Below are 20,000 nucleotides of genomic sequence, written 5' to 3' on the forward strand. Positions count from 1 at the left end.
TCTCGCTCTCTCTCTTTCACACACATACACACACACACACACACACACACACACACACACACACACTGCAGCCTCTCATCTCATCTCCCTATTTGGTTGCTCTGGCTTAAAATGCGGCTCAGACCTGGCTTGGATCCGGCACAGATTTGACCCAGTCAGCAGCACAGAGACACGTAGAGCACAGCAGGGCAGGGCAGAGCAGAGGGAAGCAGAGCAGAGAGAGGGGATTGAAAGCCTGAATGGCAAGTAGCAAAAAACAGGGAATAATCTACTCTAATGACCTCTGTGGAGGGGAAATCTGGGCAGCTTTGCACCCTATCAGTCGTGTCTTTGCATTAATGAGAAGTACGTCCCAGTGTTGAGGTATAACGTTCACTTTAATCTGTTTAATGGCTACGCACGGCAAAGAAAAAACATTTCCCGGAGTGTTACGAAATCTGAAATATTTGTCAGGTTGCCATTAGTGATGGGAAAGGTGAGTGGGTCAGCTGTACACTGTACGCTGAGTAAAGACTGTCATGGGGATGTAGTTATTTCAGCCACTTCCTCTGATCTGGTGGTAATCTGGTTCAGTGCTTAGTATGAGAGGCTTCTCCCTTCAACAGTCTCTTTAGCACTATGAGCTGAGCACAAACACTGAGAAAAGCAACCAGTACATGTTACACATGTGCACTATGGGTGGGGATCACAGGTCCTCATAATCCGACATTGTCACAATATTTTTTTCTACATTACCAATATATCGTAACACAGCGTTTGACTAAATGTATCGCTATTCAGTGTCAGTGTATTGATAATGTGCCGGAAGCAGATTTGTCATGATGTATTCCCATCTTAATTGTTCTGTGCCATCCGTAGTGCCTCAGCTGTCTCCTCAATGGTGACGGCTACAGTGTGCCTTCTTTGACTTCTCTTGCTCTGAGTGGAGCATAGAAGTGTCTGTCAGTGTTTTGGCTGCTTGTGTGCAGTCCTGCTGGGCTGTAGGAGTCGGATTACACACCAGGCAGAAGTAGATCAAGGAATCTCTGCTGCCTTCACTGCTGCCACTGCTCTCATGACATCACTGACATCACTGCTGCAGGCAGGCTCACACACACACACACACACATGCACGCACACATGCACACATGCAGGCATGCAGGCATGCACACACTTGAACGGGTCAGACTGGAGGCAGCACACCAGTCACTCAGGTCTGAGGGACCCTCTGCCGTTGCTGTGGTGTTCAGTAGGACAGCAGTAGTATAGCAGGGTAGAAACACTGGGAGCAGAGCTGCATACTTTCTATGACTGCCTTTTATATACAACAGGCCCTTTATGTATAAGGTGTGTGTGTGTGTGTGTGTGTGTGTGTGTGTTTGTGAGTGTGTGTGTACGGAGGCTTTAGTTTGATGTAAATGTAATCCATTTAGTGGAGAGCCTTTCATAAACAGTCATAAATAATCCCAACAAGCACCAACGGACAGCAACTGTAATTGTTAAGTCATGGAAAGTCTTACCCGATACTTGGCTTCAGGCAAAACAGTATTAGATGGCGAGGGGTGGAAAAAAACACAACAGCAGAAAAAAATAGATATTGTGGTGGTGATTAAAGCACACTGCTGGTACACTGGGTTGCAGCCTTCACCCCTCAGAGAGAATACCTGAGGAGTGGCGTGGTGCTTTTTTTTCTCCCTGCTAGCCTAATTGGCGCTATTTGGCAGTGCGCTGGTGGTTGTTTTGCTGAAGTGGCTAAGCCTTTGAGTGGTGTAACGGAGATGTGAAGCACACGCAACGTGATTGCCGCGCGCTATCTCTGCTCCAGAGCTGATAAGGACACTGCTTAACAGACAGGCACACCTCAGCTATTTACCACATGAGCTGCACACACACACACTCACGCACACACACACACACACACACACACACACACACACACACACTACCCTTTGACCCTGCAACAGGGACACATACACACACACAGGCACGCACACACAAACACACACATAAACACACACAAACTTATACTCATGAACTCTGCTAAGATTGACAGGATTCCACAGAGACTGTTCTGTAAAATGGCTGCATCAACAGAGATTAAACACTAACAGATGCTGATCTCACTAAAGCATGGGCTTTTTTGTACTTCCATTTAAGATAAAATAAACAACTCCCTCTAGTTTGCTTTTCCCATGTGAACATCTGACATCACCATGGCTTGTTTTCAATAAAATAGGTTTTGTGTGTGTGTGTGTGTAGAGGCTCTGGGGACTGCCAGCTCTCTTTCTATGAAACAAACCAGAGGGGTCAGCACTTACCCGACAGGTGAGCAGGATCTTTTATGTGACAGCTATTCAAGGGGGGGTTAGTGTAGGCAACGCCCTCCTTCAGAATGTTTCCCAGGTAGGCACTCCACAGATGAGTTAAGGCTTGTCGGCTATTTGACGTAGGCTGTAGAGAAAAAGATCACGAGACAGGGAGAGAGAAAGAGTGTGTTTGTGTGTTCGGCGCGCACGCGCGCGCGCGTGTGTGTGTGTGTGTGTGTGTGTGTGTGTGTGTGTGTGTGTGTGTGTGTGTGTGTGTGTGTGTGTGTGTGTGTGTGTGTGTGTGTGTGTGTGTGTGTGTGTGTGTGTGTGTGTGTGTTTTTGTGGAGGCTTGAAGCCCTGCTCTCATTGATGTTGTTGAGGTAGAACAGACGTGCTGTGGTTAAAGTAAGTAAACACGTCTAGCCTTTGTGGGAAAGCGAGCAGTTCGTTGGACGGCTCCACCATAACAGATGACACAGACACAGGTAAATAAATGACATGTACTGTATATGACAATCTGCTGTCAGTCTGGAAAAGCGTACATACCTGTGCATTCAGATGGAACAAGGAAGGAGAACAGATAGACAGTTTCTGACAACCAAGACAACCCAAGAGATTTTGGAATGAACTGAGTGTGAATGTCTTCTCTGCCTTTGGAAAGCTTTGACCTGCTTGTTTAAACTGATTTCAAGTAAAGCTCTCTCTCTCTCAGTCTCACACTCTGAGTCATAATGAGAAAGCTGATAGCCTCCATGTTTGAATTCAGTGTCTTCTGTTTCAGGAGATTTGCTGGGTTGGGTTGGGCTCTGGGACTGTGTGTGACCGTAGCTTTATGCCGCACTCGGAGACAAATCAGCAGTTTGCCCAGTGATTTATCACAGGTGTATGGAGGGCTCATTACCTGTGTCTTTAAGCTGGCTTTCACCTCAGATGAGTTTGAGTTTTGGGGGCTGTCATAACATACGGTTGCGCACCCACACTGCAGAGTGGCAGCCTGGCAGATGATTGCCTTTAATGAGGACAGCCTGGATCTTTTCTGGGGTGCGTCTCCTATGTGGAGCGCAGGCAGTGGGGAGGAGGAGGTGTGTGGAATCACTGCATCTAACAGAGGACAGGGAAGGAGTTTGAGTTCATCGTGCTGTTGTGCTGCTGTCTTTTTTCTGCATTACGATCTTGGTTGAAAGACTCTGTGACAGTTAATATGGCGATGTAGCTGTGTTGAATTTGACAAGAGTAAAAGTCATGTCATACATTAGAAAAGCCATTCATTAGAACATGATTTGTCCCCTATAGGACAACGGAGAGCGATTTATTTAGGATCATTTTAGTTTGAGGCTCCTCTCAATCCTACAAATGCTACTAGTCTAGTGCAACCCATTATAATAGCAATACGCTACCGTCTCAGATTCGTTGTCATTTTTCCTCGGAAGCATTGTAAAAGTTTGGTTTTTAATTAATATTTCCATAACTCGATAGCCATGTGGCACCACTGCCCGCAGCTCGAAGACTTGGCCTTCTACAAACAAATGCGCTTTGACAGATGGTATTTGGGCTTTCATACAGAGCCCGGCGCTTAATTATCTCCGTCTCTTTGCGCTTCGTGCGCACTCTCCGTGAATCGTCCCGTTAGTGCTTGCTTCGCTATGTCCAACCCACATCTCTCCCTCTGAGTCATGCGGGGTGTCATTACTCGCAGCCTAAACAGCTCATTCCCTAGCCGGAACAGATGAAACGCGCATACCCATACGCACAGTAACCATACATCGTGATCTCTGCAACTACCGGAGGATTTGTAGTACGAGCTTCGAGCTTTCAGGACGCCGTCGCTCTCTGTTTGTCCACAGCTTTCTCTCATGACGTCCCACGGACATTGCAATGGATGGTTCATCCGTAATTTATCTTAGGTTATTGACTCAAGGGACACTTTTTTCAGTGTCCTGATATTTGATCGGCGAGGTAAGCGAAACATTTACAAACGTCCACTTTAAGGCGCTATGTGTTTATAACCGTGAGCTGATAGCCAGATACTAGTATTCTGTGCAAGAAAGACACATGTCGAAATTTAAAGTCAGATTGCATGTGCTATTTATAAGATTGTTGCTGCGACTGTGAACTACACTGTATTCGTGAGCTATAATGCTTTTTATACGGGAACTGATTTAGTTGTAAAGTTACGCACGGACTGTGACATAGCCGGGTTATAGACCAGTTGTTCTAGAATCCAAACTGTATCGGCTAAATCTATTGAGATTTCGTGTATTGAAATATGAATAGTGTTTAAAAATATGCGATAGTTTGTGCTGGAGGAGCGGATGTTTGACAGACTCCTTGATAGCTGTCAGACCTGACAAGTGTTCTCGAATCACACTCGACTGTGGCATGACAACAGTCATTCAGTCACTCACTCAATCATAAATAGACATAGCCTGAAAGAGTTGCGTGTTTCTTCGGAATACAGAATAACGGGGAAAGGATGATGCACGTAATCTCCGGGGGATGCAGTTGGCACTAGACAGCAAATTAGGTCCAAACAGACGACTGTGTTGTCATAGCAACTATGCAATTAAATTACTCTACTGTCAACTCTAATATAATTTTCTAGTTCAGGGACTCACGGGACTGCAAGTCCTCTTTGAGGCCAAACTTAGATAAGAAGTTTATTGGATAGATGAAACTCATTGATTAATGATTTGCAAATAAGAGAGCTAGACAGTGCTTTTGATGTGGAACATATGGAGTTAATGCACTGCTTTAAGTGTTGTCGAAGTATTTGTTGCATTTCCATATGCATGGTTTATTAACATGGCTGCACTGTGCAACATCTGATCTGAAACGTAAATGTATGCATATTTAATCTTTTTGATGTAGCTTTGCATCATCCAGTTCCTTGAAATATTATAATTCGAACAACATATATATTGAAACAACAATGAAAACCAACTCCTGTGACTGTCTATCTCACTCTCTCTAGATCAAACTAATGCATGTTGTAAGAGCACTGGTGATTATGCTGTATGTAGCCTACATCATTAATTGCGTTAATGCTGCCCAGTGCTCTCAGTGACTGTTGGTCAAACAAATATGCAGATAATGGTGGATTAAGGCTTATGAACATGTCTGCTGACTAAATTAGACAGACACAAAGAAAGTGAATCACTGTATTCGGGCTGGTGTGTGTGTGTGTGTGTGTGTGTGTGTGTGTGTGTGTGGGGGGGGGGGGGGTTGGTGACAGCTGCAAGTAGATCAATCATAGTGACACTAGATTTAGGGTACCACCTGTTCACTTATTTATTTATTTTGTCATAGAGACATCTCAACAAGTAGGGGTGTTTTCTTTGCCTTGTTTTTGTTTGTTTGTTTGCCTTTACCTTGGTCCACTCTGCTGGACCTAGGCCCTACATGCATTTATGCACAACGTCTGCAGGCATGTGAAGACGTTCTCTCAAAGAAAATGAGAGGCATACTTCTTCAGCGTGGTCTTTACATTGGAAGCTTGACTCTATATGTCACAGCTAGCATGCAGGGGGGCGGGGGTTGGGGTTAGGCAGTGGGGTCTGGAGGGAGGAAAAGGCCAGCAGTTTGATGACTGGGACCTCTGTTCATCGTTTTAAAGTCAATTGATTCACTGTATCTGTGTGTGTGTGTGTGTGAGTGCCAGCGGGTGAGATGGTATGACAGAGGCAAATGGAAGACTGAAAGAGAGCAAGAGAAAGAGAAAGATTTACAGAATGCACCAGTGCAGCGTACAGCCTTGCTCTAAGAGCTCTTTGTCTCCAGATAGCGATCTTCAGAGGAGTTAATCTCCGGAGTGAAGGCCTTCAGGACGCCTGTGGAGTGGAGTGGGCCGCGACTGAAGGGCCGCTCTTCTTCTTCTTCTTTTTCTTCTTCTTCTTCTGGTGGCGGTCTCTGTTGAGCTGTTGTGTTTCTGTCTGTCTCTTTTCTTCCTGCAGTTTACTTGCTGTTTCAAGGTGCAGGGGGGGAATTGTGGAGTCTGCTCTTTTCAGCCTTCTCATGTGGCCTCTTAGCTATTCTGGGTTCTGTTTTTAAGAACATGAGGCACAACCAGGCATGGTTTTGGCTGTCACTGGACAGCTCTGAGATTGATTTGAAATGAAACACACTGATGTTACACATTCGGTTCTGTTAGTTAGAGTTTGATTTCCTTATCTAAAGCAACTTGGAGTAGGTTGGTAGCCAATACATGTTTTACAGGTGAAAGGAATGGGTAGGGATGTCTTCAGGCACAGTGGTGTTTATGTGTCCTGATGATGGCTGCTGTGGAATTGTGAGCGTGCTGAATGTTGTAGAAGGATGTGAGTGTATGTATGTACAGTATATTGGTTTAGAGTATCCTGGAGTAAAGCGTGCATATTTTTCCATCAAGCTGATGTCCCTCTCTCCTCTCTGCCCAGCAGGAGTCTTGATCTAAATGGGTCCAGTCATGCCTCCCAGTAAGAAGTCGGAAGGTTCCGGCGTGAGTGTGGCCACTGGCCTGAGCCGTCTGTACGCCTCGTCGCTGCTGGAGGCTGAGGAGATGGACCTGACGTTGGCAACGCCTCCACCGCCGCTCCCACCAGCCGGCCTCAAGGCAGAGAAGACGGCAGGTGAGGACGAGGAGCTCACCAACCTCAACTGGCTCCACGAGAGCAAGAACCTGCTCAACAGCTTCGGCGACCCGGTTCTGCGCAGCGTCAGCCCCGTGCAAGAGCTGGACGACGACGCGCCGCCCTCGCCGGCCCAGTCGGACCTGGCCTACGACGCCAAGCAGAACCCCAACTGCAAGCCGCCGTACTCCTTCAGCTGCCTGATCTTCATGGCCATCGAGGACGCGCCCGCCAAGCGGCTGCCCGTCAAGGATATTTACAACTGGATCCTGGAACACTTCCCTTACTTCGCCAACGCCCCCACTGGGTGGAAGAACTCCGTCAGGCACAACCTGTCCCTCAACAAGTGTTTTAAGAAGGTGGACAAAGACAGGAGCCAGGTGAGTTTACTCTGCATTTCTGTCTGTGTTTCTGTCTGTCTGTCTACCTACTGTCTGTTTGTAAGTCTGTCTGTCTATTTGCAGTACATTATTTTTACAGTACAGTAGCTGTCTTTTTATATTCTATCTGTCTGTCTATCAGGGTGAAGTCCAGTTTGTTTTCATTACCCTAAGCGCAGTGAATAGTTCATTCATCTCTTTATTGTATTATTTGATCCTTACTGCAGGCATGTTTTAGGTGGGTGAACATGTAATTGAAGGCATATCATGTGAAAATGATGGTGGACATTCATCTGTATTCAAACATGAAACATATTGTGGACTTCCAGTACATTATACTACTAAACTATTACTATTATGTCTTATTACCAGTGAGTTGCCATGGTGTTTGCTGTTGTCGTAGTGTGTTGATTTAGACTAGTTCCACATAGTTTTGTGTGGTATGAGTAATATTGTCCATTCTCGTTTTCCTGCCCAGAAATTCTCATTAAGATTTCTTTGTTCTCCCTCTCATCTCCTTATGTAGGTATGATTATTTTAAGCTCAGTAATTCTGGGGAATATCCTTTGTGGAAGTGAGATTTTTTGATAATGGTAAGACAAAGCAGACCAATTAGCTCTCATTACATGTTCAGCGCTTATTGATCTAAACCCCTCTGCAACACACCAGAAAAAAATGTGTGCGTTCGAATTTTATTTAGCAATTGTTTTAGTAAGGGAGAGGATAATTTGTGTGTGTATGTAAGTTGTGTATGTGTGTGAGACGTGTACAGTCATTTGCTTGTGTGTGCATTTGTGTGTGTACACATGCGAGTGTCTGTATGCAAGTATGTGTATCTCTGTGCGTGTGAGCATGTGTGTGTTTGTGTGTGTGTGTGTGTGTGTATGTGTGTGTGTATGTGTGTGCCTGCTTGCGTGCTTGTGTGTGTGTGTGTGTATGTGTCTGAACAGTAAAGCCCTTGCATGTGACTCTCACAGTTCAGTGCCATCTGGTCTTCTGCTGTGGCGCAAAGATTTTTTTTTGTATATGTGTCTCCATAGAAACTGCAATGCAGTTGACATGGAAAGTAAGCAGTTGCTGTAGCAACAGAGAAACTGATGTGGGTGTGGGTGTATGTGAATGTGTGTGTGTTTTCTTACTGGGAAAGGCTAATCCAGTGGTGACAGAAAGGTTGCATTGAAACAGTGAGTGTGGAGGAAGTTCTCTCTCTCTCTCTCTTTCTCTCTTTCTCTCTTTCTCTCTTTCTCTGAAGTGTCAGTCTGATCTTCACCATGCTGTTTCCTCTCATTGTAGTTTGCTTAATTAACCCCCCTCCCACTCTGCATGAAACAGCATTAACCCCCCCACCCCCGCCCCCAGATGTTTTAGTTTTTTCCCCCACAATAACAGATGGCTTGAAAACCAGTTTGTTGCAAGTTATGCAATGTTGACTGTTTGGAATAATCAGCAGAATACTTGAGATGCTAAGAGTTTTTGATTTTGTGTGTGTGGCTTGGGGTCTTTGACCTAGACACTTACAGTAAGCTGAGACAAAGATCAAGATCCGATACTGGATAATTAATTGTGTGTTGTTTGAAGGCTAAGACATTATAGTCAGTGTGTGTAGTTATTAATGGCATCGTTTGATTTAATTAGTTGAGGTTTTGAAACTACATTTTTAATTGTGCCTCAGTCTCCTGGAATAATTATGTCAGACTTCAGCCCTTTATTTTGCTGAAGCCCAATTATTTAGAGCTCAACTTCCGATGATGAGCCAGCTCCTAAATTAAAAGCCTACTGCCATTGTCCTGGGCTTAGTGTGTGACTTACTTAATCAGCACACAGCCAGACTTAATCATCTGCACAGTTAGCTTTCTTGCCATGATATTGCAGATGTTTGCCAAAATTGAGCGTATCACGATCATTACACCAAACAGGGTTCAAATCAGCATTCATCCTTCTCTCTGTCTGTGTCACTCCAGTTAACTCTTATTCTGAAATCGAAGACAGTGACGTTTACGTTTACATCAATTAGATAGTCCTTGTTCCTCAAGCTTCCTCAAGCACCCATGTTTGGCTCAGTTCAAAATGGGAAAGAGATAGGGAGAGAGAGAGAAAAGGGGGAGAGAGAGAGACTGAGGAAAACAAAGGAAAAGGAGAGAAAGAGACAGAGAGCGAGAGAGATAGAGACAGAGAGAGACAGAGAGAGGATCCAGACTCTGGCTTCTGAAAGTGGACAAATGAGTGATTATCCCAGGGTCAGGGATTTAAATTGAGTGCCTCTTCCCCATTCTGAATTTGATTTCATTTTCAGAGCCTGGTTGGCCTCCTTAATTAATGAATGAGATGATTAAGTTCGTTTTAATTTAGAATTTGTGGCGAATCGGTTATGTGTTCACGCGCTGCTCTCCATAATGAGATAGATAGAGAAATTAAACAATCCAGGAGAAGAGAAGAGAAGCGATAAACAAACTGTGAGTTTGACGGGTTGCTGTCGCTCGGAGAGACAGAAGGAGATGTTTCTGAGATGAGATGTCAGTGGAGACGCCATTGGAGTCTTCAAGATACAGTCCTCAATTCTGCCAAAAGATTGTTGATATTTGAACTCAACAGCCAATCAAATACCCCCCTCCCTTCAGTACTGCAGAGGAAAAGAGCACCTCTTGGCTGCAAGTCACTTTTTCTTTAATTCCCATTGGCATAGCCAGGACTGTGCACCAGAGTGTGTTTTTTTTAACGAATACACACTGTATAGACAGTAAGAGGAACTTTGAGAAAATTGCTGTTTATTCAACAGCAAGTTAGTGGATAATGTTCAGGGACTAAACCTTTAAACCACATGTCTGTCAGTGCTGCAAGAGGGGGCGGTTGAGTTGGAGGAACAGTCTAGTTTTTGAGCCCAGCTGATGTTTGCATACATCCTGTTAAACAAGCATTCATTAGTTTAGCACCGTTTGTTTGTTCCCACGGACGCAGATAACATTAGGGACTGGAACTGATCTCGGCCTGGTTTCTGTGTTCCTCTGCGTTCCTCTGTTCCTCCATTCCTGTGTTCCGCTGCGTTCCTCTGTTCCTCTGCATTCCTTCGTCCCTTCGTCCCTTCGTCCCTGTGTTCCTGTGTTCCTGTGTGCCTGTGGCTCAACTGGTAGAGCAAGGTCATAGCAACACCAAGGACACGGCTTTGATTGCCAGGAGGCACACACAGGCTACTAATGAAAAACGTGTATTTGTTCTGTAGATTGCTTGGGATAAGAGCGTCTGTTAAATGTATATTTGTTCTGTAGATTGCTTGGGATAAGAGCGTCTGTTAAATGTATATTTGTTCTGTAGGTTGCTTGGGATAAGAACGTCTGTTAAATGAATGAATGTAAATGGTCAGTCCCTCCTTTAGTCCGCAGCCAGAATGCTGTTTGGGGTGTCAGTGAATTATCTGATAACAGCTGGGATGGATTAGGCCCAGTTCCGGCTCAGATCTGGCCATACATGGAGGCAGACACCAGCAGGCACTGGAGTAGGCCAGGCCCTGACCCGTAGCCTCTCCGAGAGCAAGGTCCACCCTAAAGATGTTTGCCATCTGAGGTTAGACTGGATTGTCTACTTACAGCTAGAACTGGACTGGACCTGCATACGATGAGATGCATGCAGTGGCTGTCTTTAATGGTTTATGAACCGCCCACTGTGGCCTATGCGCACACACTCTCTTATGCACAAGGCACACACACCAACAATACTAATACTAATGGGCTCAATACTAATTCACCAGTGAATAGTTTTTCTTGTAGCTAATGTTTAGGTGCTTTTTCCACTGTTTGTGTTTGTGTGGTTGCTATGGCACCTGATCGGCAGAAGAAAGTACGCTCCCGACATCAGATGCAGGTAAAGGCTGTGCTGGCTTGCATCAAAACATTAGATTTTGTGTTTGTTTGTTTGTTTGTGTGTGTGTGTGTGTGTGTGTGTGTGTGTGTGTGTGTGTGTGTGTGTGTGTGTGTGTGTGTGTGTGTGTGTGTGTGTGTGTGTGTGTGTGTGTGTGTGTGTGTGTGTGTGTGTGTGTGTGTGTGCCAGTGTTGTGCAAAGAAAATGGCAGCTGCTGGCATTTAGAAAATCACTTTCTATCGATTACGGGAAAAATAAACACTGTTGAATGTATTAATTATGTGGTGAGAAACAGGAATGGCAGCCGTGTCCGTCTCTGTTCCTCAGCCCCGGTGTTACCCTACTGGCTCCTACTCTGGCATTCCCCAGTACTCCACTGTTTAATTATTTAAAGACTGGGGCGTGTGAAACATCTCCTAGGCAGTCTCAGGATTTAACCCCACCACACACACACACACACACACACACACACACACACACACACACACACACACACACACACACACACACACACACAGCTCAGTCTGAGGCTGGGGTCGGAATGTGAGTGACCTGAGATACCGGACATTACCAGAGCTGAAATCTGTCCTGCTCTTCCAGCTTTACATCTCTGTCTGGCCAGATTTTAGGCTGCGTGTGGACAGATGTGTGTGTGTGCGTGTGCGTATATGTGTCTGTGTATGTGTGTGCGTGTGTGCGTGCATACATTAGAACATGGACAGGAATAAACATACATGCAAAGACAAACTGTATATGCATCTGTATCTAACCTGATGTCACCCTTCATCTACGCTAACACACACCCACACTCACACACTCTCACACACACACACACACACACACATGGAGCAGTTTGAGGTTACCAGGGTTACCTAGGAGGTCCCAGCGGGGCCTGATAAATGCTGACTCAGATGACAAGGTGATCAATATACGGTTGGGACGGAAGTATCCCCCCTGACCTCCCTCATACACACAAGCCTCTCGTCTCTGCATCTCTGCAGAACCCATGCTGTTCTGCCTGGGAGGCTTATGTTACTGGTTCTGTCCTCTTAAACCGATAGAACCCCTACCCTGTACGGTTAGCACAGATCCATTACAGTCCAGTCTCAAAGGTTCATGTTTCTGCTCAGTCCTCTCAAAGCCACGTTCTGGCTAAAAGGTTCTCTTTGCTGTTTGGCCCACTTAAACCCACAGAAGACCAAGCACTGGCACAGAAACCTTACAGTCCTCTCTGAAAAAAGGTTCATGTTGCTGTTCCTGTTTTATTTATATTTCCTTGTGCCACTTGAATAAATATATTACCATAACCATTTGTTACCTAACTTAGAAAACAACAACAACAATAGTGCAGTAATACTTTTTAAATTTGGCAACCTGTGAGGTCTGTAATAACTTTAAGAGATTTATTATATATACATTTATTCCAGTTTGTGCTTTTCAGACTTGAAACAAGATGAAAAGCAGATCTATCTGCCACCTTTGCCCTGTGCCCCTGTCTGGTATAACTCTGACTTAGCCCCAGCTATCAGAGTGGACTTAAGCGCAGCCTCTCCACAGCTGTCTCCTTTATGGGCACTTTTAATGGGCCCGGCTGGGAACATCAACAACCAGCGTTGTTATTTACGCTTTGCATCATGCTGAAGGAATGCACAAACACACAGAAAAGCACACAAAGAAAAAGAAAAAGAAAAACCAAACAGATTTACCCAAACTGGGTCGAGATCTCTTGTGTTTATTAAAAAGTGTCTTCACAAGGCAATCACAGCTCCACCAGACAAGAATCTGGCAAAAGGTTGTTGATTTGTGCTCAACAGCCAAACAAATTGCACCCCTCCCTTCCGTGCTCATGAAGCAAAATGTTAATTGGCTGCAATTGGTAATGGCTTGGTCCGAGCCACTGTGTTTGTTTCTCATCTACAGAACCAGAACTGCGTAGGAACACCTGAGTTTTCGGACAGCTAGAGGACCATGAGGAGCGATTTGTGGAATTTGACTAAATGTGTCCTGGATTTGAATTGTGGTTTGCGCCTTGTAGGGCAGCAGTTGAATTGCACAGTAGGAGGTGTTAATAGGAGCAGGCTAGAGGTCGGAGTGAGGAAGTTGGTGCCCAGTGCTTCACAGCTTTCACCGTCACTATGGGAATAACAGAGCATTCAGCCCTGAAGGCCAAGCCTCTTCAATGGCATTGAACAAGCCATATTAGTCAAGAAATCCTGCTTTTGTGTGTCTCTAAGGGCATCTCACCCTCCAGGTGTGTGTGTGTGTGTGTGTGTGTGTAAGTGTAAAGCTGAATTTGTGGTTGTCCGTTTTCAGAAACATGCAAGCGCAAGGGCCCCTTGTGTGCTTTCGTACCCCTACTCGCGTGCTTGCGTGCGTCTCCCAATTTTAGGAACTATCCAACAAGGCTAGGCAAGCCTTCGACTTCCACAGATGTCATGGGATAGTAGGCTTCTCTAAGGTCGTCTTCGGAAACAAATGTTGCTCCACCTATGAGTCTGGTGGTGAATTGCTTTGCAACACGCACAACCCTTAGAGAACCATAAATGAAAACGAGTCCATCGATACAACTGCATGGCCAGCCGCAGTCGCAGAGCCATATTTCGGCCTTAAGTGTAAGTGTGTTGTGCATGCGTGCACGTTTTTATGTGTGGTGTGTGTGTGAGTGTATGTGAACCTGTTTTTGGACTCCATTCTGATTCTACAGACTGGGACCCAAACCACAGTGTTTTTTTTCTGATTTAGATAAGTCATTAATTCGCCAGCCGAATGCCAGCGCCAACCGTGGCAATGGTTTAAGTGGCATATGACTCTTTGAAGTGGGAGATGGGAAAAGTTGAATGGCTGCAGGCTGCTGCTCTGCCTCTGTGTGTGCCTCTGTGTCTGTTCCAGCAGTGAGCCACAGGCACTCTCACTTCAGGGGATTTTTGGTTGCACAATCACACTCACACTGCTTTGCTTATGTTAAAAGCAGGGAACACACAGATTGTCTCATTGTCTCTTTTGGTTTCAACCGTAACCACAGGGATCGACCTGCGCCATTCCTCTGACAGATAAAATGACATGCACGCTCACACATACACACACACATACACACTATATTTAGTAATTTAACTATCTTCCTCAGTGTGTACCTCATCCAAATTCAGGGCTAGGTCCTCAGATGCTAATCCAGACAACACATTTCCACCACTTCACAAAAACTGTTTCTGATCCGAGAAGGAGCTTAATAAAGCTATAAATCACAAGCCATGCTTCCATTATGCACATCCACTCACTCACATTTGAAATTCAGCAGAAGAACACTGAACTAGGTTGCCATGCAAGAGCAGGCTAGCCGTCCTGTTCTTGTGGGCGATGGTTGCATTTTTGACAAATGTTTCCGAGGCGTTGTGGACATATGCTGTGCTCGTGGGGGACGCCATATTGTTGTGAGTAATCTCCGCACAGCGACAGTGAAAGAGTAAACAGCACGTCCGCTTGCCAAGATGGAGGTTGCTTTTCTCGCTTGTGTGTGCTTCACTCAGTCCGTCCAGCCAGGTTCCCTTGCTCCTGTCCCTGTGTCCCTTTCCGTCCCCCTCATGTCTCCCAGGCAAGGACGTCCCCCCACCCCCCCATTCAGGCCCCAGCGGGAACTATGTGACCAACGGAGATTTATCACACGGATGTGTTCTCACCTTCACTAGGTTCATCATTCTGGGTCGCTTGTGGAGAGCTGATCAGATGGTTGATTTGGGTTGCATTGTTCATTAACAGCCAATTTAATGAACAGCTTGTGCCGCCCTTCTCAAAGCTGTGTTTGTTTTTATAACTTATTCATATGTGTGAATGTGTGTGTGTGTGTGTGTGTGTGTGTGTGTGTGTGTGTGCATGTGCATGTGTGCAGAGTGTGCTGGGTTTGCTTGTGTATACACTGAACTGCTGATTGTTAGGGTGGTGGCGTGATGTGTGTGTGTATACAGTGTACTGGCTGCGTTTGTTTAGACCCTGGAGTGCTAGTAGCATGTTGGTGTGACAGTCTCCGTCTCAGTGAGTCCTTTGTCTCTGTCTGTCTGCCAGTGTGCATCTCTTCTCTACGCCTGCTCCCTCTCACCTCTCATGTGTGTGTGTGTGTGTGTGTGTGTGTGTGTGTGTGTGTGTGTGTGTGTGTGTATGTGTGTGTGTGTGTGTGTGTGTGTGTGTGCTCACGTTGTCCTATTCAATGGAAACCCCACCCTTCCAGCACACATACTGAACACACATACACACACACACACACACACACAAACACACAAACACACACACCCAAAGATTAACAACAATTTACGCACTTCAACATACACAGACACACAATCACAGGCACACAATCACACACACACACACACACACACACACACACACACACACACACACACAATCACAGACACACACACACACACACACACACACACACACACACACACACACACACACACACACACACACACACACACACACAAACTCATGTCCTCTAAGTCACCTTATGCGGTGTGGAGGAATGACATGACCCACATGACCCCAAAAAGCACTTGAGTGGCCAAGAGCCTCAAGGCAAGTCAGGATAGCTCGCTCCCTCCATCCCTCTCTTTTTCCATCCCTCTCTTTGTCCCTCCATCTCTCTCTTTCTCCCTCATCCCTATTTTCTTCCCTCCATCCCTCTCTTTCTTCCTCCATCCCTCTCTTTCTCCTTCCATCCCTCTCTTCTTCCCTTCATCCCTCTCTTCCATTTCTTTCTTTCCCTTTCTCCCTCCCTCTCTTCCTCCCTCTCTCCTTATGTCTGTTTCTCACCATCCCTATTTCCATCTGTCCCTCTCTTTCTCCCTGTAATTGCTCTCTTTTTCTCCATCCCTCTCTTCCTCCCTTTCCTCCCTTCTTTGTTTTTTACAGTCTATCGCTCTGTCCTCTCTCATTCACTTTCTCTCTCTCCCTCTCTCTCTCTCTCTCTCCCTCTCTCACTCTGTCCCTCTCCATCCCAGCACACAGCCTTGCCTTTTAACAAGCTCATCATCTCCGCTATGTGTTTTTCAGCTGGGCGGTCACACCACATAGACTCATGTGATGAGAAATTTGCCATTAGCCGCTGATGACCACTGGGCTTTAGAGACTTGGCCTGCTCACCACGTCCTCCCTTAGCACCTTGATTTATCAGTTTACCAGTGGCCAAGAAAGGTGGCCAAGCCCCACACACACACACACGCACACGCGATTGGTATTCCAGGGACATAACGCGTTAATTGACTTGATTTTATGAACCACTGCACATCTAAATTATCCTGGTGTATTTGAGGTCACAGGACAGGTCAAGTCTCTTCTGAATGATAAGAACACTTAAAAAAATGACACTGAGTGAAAGGCATGGTGTGTGTGTATGTGTTTGTGTATGTGTGTGTCGGGGGGGTTGTGTCATGGGAGCTGATGGGATGAAGTGTATGGGTTCCACTGGAGTACAGCGCCTGCTGAAGCCCATGGTTCTTAGTGGCAGTGAAAGATCCCCTCTGCCAAGACTATCAAACAGCCTTTATGCTCACCACCATTGCCTGTTGCCTAGGAGACCAGTGTAATCCAAGTGCCCCCCCCCCCTCTCTCCCCTCTGTCCCTCTCTCCCTCTCTGTCTCACTTTCTCTCTCTTACCCTCTCTCTCTAGATCCCTTTACTTCCCATCCTCTCTCTCGCTTTCTTTCTCTCTCCCTCTCCCCCTCTTTCTTTATCTCTCTCTATCCCTCTCTCTCACTCTCTCTCTCTCTCTCTCTCTCTCCCCCTCACACTCTCTCCCTCTCCCCCTCTTTCTTTATCTCTCTCTCTCTCCCTCTCTCTCTCTCTCTCTCTCCCCCCCTCACACTCTCTCCCTCTCACCCTCTTTCTTTATCTCTCTCTCTCCCTCTCTCTCCCTCTCTCTCTCTCTCTCTCTCTCTCTCTCCCCCTCTCTCTCTCTCCCTCTCACCCTCTTTCTCTCCCTCCCTCCTGTCTTTCTCCCTCCCTGTCTGACTGGGGCCTCTATTGACTCCTGCCATAGAGTTGGCCTTCCCGGTCCCCAGCTGCTGTCATGCAGGGGAAATACAGCGGTGGGGAAGTGCTCTAAAGCCTATTGATTTCCTCCTGATTACAGAGCATTTGAAAATTTACACCGCGAGCGAGAACAAGGACGGGGGCAGGAGGGAGAGCGGCCACCTCTCTGGTAGGCAAATAGGAACCGGGTGATTTTCTCACTGGAGGGGATGACAGCTCATGTATCACAGACTGTCCAGAATCAAAATTAAAGACACACATTCTTACACAAACAGTAAAAGTAAAAAAAGTCAGAGTAAAACAGACAAACAGAAATACAGACACACACAAATAGACACATACACTTAAGCACACACACACACACACAATTAATGAGAGCAGCCTCCATTCGTACAACCTGGTGAACTCGCTCTGTATAGGGAATTTACCTCGAACAGTCAGAAACAAATGATCTCAGAAGAAATGGACTCAAATTGACTGAAAAGTTCCATTCCTGCCTCTTTTTTTTTCTCTCCAGGAGCTTCAAGCCTCCAATTTATGATCCTGTGGTAATTAGAATTGATTGTCATGGTTTAATCCCAACAATTTTCACAGTCTCCCAGTAGACGGATATTCATCTGTCAATACAGCCGCCTGCCTGGGTTTTTATGAGCCCCGCCAGTTTCTCTCTCTTGGCCAGTGGAGAGGGAAAACGAGCTGTTTGAAGGCTTTGAAATATTTACTGCTCTATATTTCTTGATTTCTTTCCCTTTCCCTGTGCTGTCATTGCTGTCATGATGTTAATGCCTAGTTGTTTATGCATAAGCCTGACAATCAGAGTGACTGAGTTTCAGGATTGCATTTCATGCTCTGCTATAGGTTCTGCCTTCAGCTAAAGAAATGCTTCAGACGCTCTGATGGGAAGTTGACAACTTAATTAGGTCCACGATGTCAGTTTGATCTATAAATAAACTTTGATACTTCTAGTGGAAATTAGATTTAACCATAGAAAAGAAAAAAAACACTTCCCTAAAAAGAGCTGTCCTTCCTCAAACTGGGTGTGATGTGTGTGTAGAGAACTGCAGAGCTCCTTGAGATTATACTAACTTGATGAGTGATGTGTGTAGTGTGTGTGTGTGGTGTGCTATGTGTGTGTTGAGCGCTGCAAACCGTCTTGAGATTACACTAACTTGATGAGTGATATGTGTGGTGTGTGTGTGTAGTGTGTTAAGTGTGTGTAGAGCACTGCAGAGTTCCTTGAGATTACACTAACTTGATGAGTGCAAAGTCCTGCGGTCAGCCTCTTCTTCCTCTCCACTGCTGAAGGTCAGAGATGAGCCTCAGCAGCTGTCCCAGCGCTGCAGTGTAATCCATCCAGCCGTGTCTCGGCGCTGCCAGCAGCAGAGAGAGAAAAAGCATTGATTTGGTTTAAACTGTCAGAAGATGCTGCAGACTGCTGTGTGTGTGTGTATGTGTTTGGACCATCCAAATCAAAGAGGAAATATTTTTTCATCAGAGCCCAAGCCCTGTCCATACCAATCTGTGTTTCTCTTTGTTAGCGATGTTAAAGACTGCAGTTGCAGTATTTTTATGGCAGTCTCTAGAATGCTGTTCTCTCTCAGGAGACAATTCTTTTGAATATGCAACAGTACCATGGTGCGGCTCCTCCAAACTAATTCATCCAGACTACGGCTTGGTTTGGCTCATTGCATGTTATGTTATGTTATGTTGTTTGCAAAACTCTGTCCAATCAGTGTGTTCAGGCATATGCTAAGGGAGATGTGATCTGATTGTACCCCTGCCTTTAAGGCTCTGCACAGATGATGATGATGATGATGATGAAGATGATGATGATGATCAGGGTTCCGTTCCTCTCCGGATCTTAATTGGATTCTAGATTAACTTTCTGACTTTCAATTTCCGGAAAACTCCTTGGAAATTTTTCATCACATTCCCCCTATTGCCAGCGGGTGCCTTTCTTAAGGGACTGCTGACTCAATGGGATGGGACCATAAAGCATACGCACGCTCACGCATCTGCATGCCTCCCTCTATTTTGTGCACATCCTCATTTTTTATGGCCAGCTGCCTCATTGCTTTTCCTCCCACCTCCATTTCATTTCCCTGTAAGAATCTAACCAATCCCGAGCTCAAGGTGAGCCGGTGTGGCGGCAGGCTTGGGGGTTAATTTCTATCTGCGGTGCTGCAGAGGTAAATGAAGTAGAATCAGGCTTATCTAAGCACCGGCGTAGGTCATTAGCCCGGTGCAGACGCCGCCATCATGCGGGTTTGGGGGGCGTCTGATTGGTTATTTCACTCTGCTCTAATGCATAGGCACATGTACCTCAGTGATAATAATGCACTGATGGGTATGTGGGGGGGTGGGGGTGGGGCACCAGCAACATGACTGGGAGGTTCACCAGGGTAGCGGGAGGTAGGGATGAAAATATTCAGGCTGCACTCTGTGTGTGTGTATATTGTGTGTGTATATTGTGTGTGTGTGTGTGTGTGTGTGTGTGTATGTGTGTGTGTGTGTGTTTATGAATGTAATGGATTATACCATGCATTACACCATGGATTACGCCACAAGATCAACAGCTTTCCACTTACAGCAAACATCCTGTCTTTCACTCTCATTACACCGCGCTCATTCTCCCATCTCCCACCGCCACTCCTCCTACCTCATCTTCTCCCTAGATAGGGGGGGAGCTCCTGCTGACTGTGCCACTCTCCTGGAAAAGACTTCTCCTGCTGTACGCCAGGGAGAATCTGAAATGCTCCGTGCTGAGCATCAGCTGTCTGAACTAGAGCGCATGGCGCTGCATGTCAATGGGTCTGACCTCAACTCCCCGTGGCCCTGTGTAGCCCTCAAGCTGTATT

The 20,000-nt window shown here is 45.9% G+C and overlaps 1 protein-coding gene across 2 annotated transcripts in view; it reads left to right on the plus strand.

The window, feature by feature from the left end:
- The window catches only part of foxn3 (forkhead box N3), an 87,509-nt gene that overhangs the window by 22,371 nt on the left and 45,138 nt on the right, over window positions 1-20,000 (plus strand). For both annotated transcript variants that reach the window (XR_013968867.1, XM_080849966.1), the window contains exon 2: window positions 6,701-7,269. Coding sequence is in view for 1 of the 2 variants with exons in the window: in XM_080849966.1 (XP_080706092.1) it covers window positions 6,715-7,269 (555 nt within the window). In the remaining variant the exon portion in view is untranslated. The remainder of the gene's footprint in view (window positions 1-6,700; window positions 7,270-20,000) is intronic.

Source organism: Sprattus sprattus (genome assembly GCF_963457725.1).
Source record: "Sprattus sprattus genome assembly, chromosome: 13".
Lineage (NCBI taxonomy): Eukaryota > Metazoa > Chordata > Actinopteri > Clupeiformes > Clupeidae > Sprattus > Sprattus sprattus.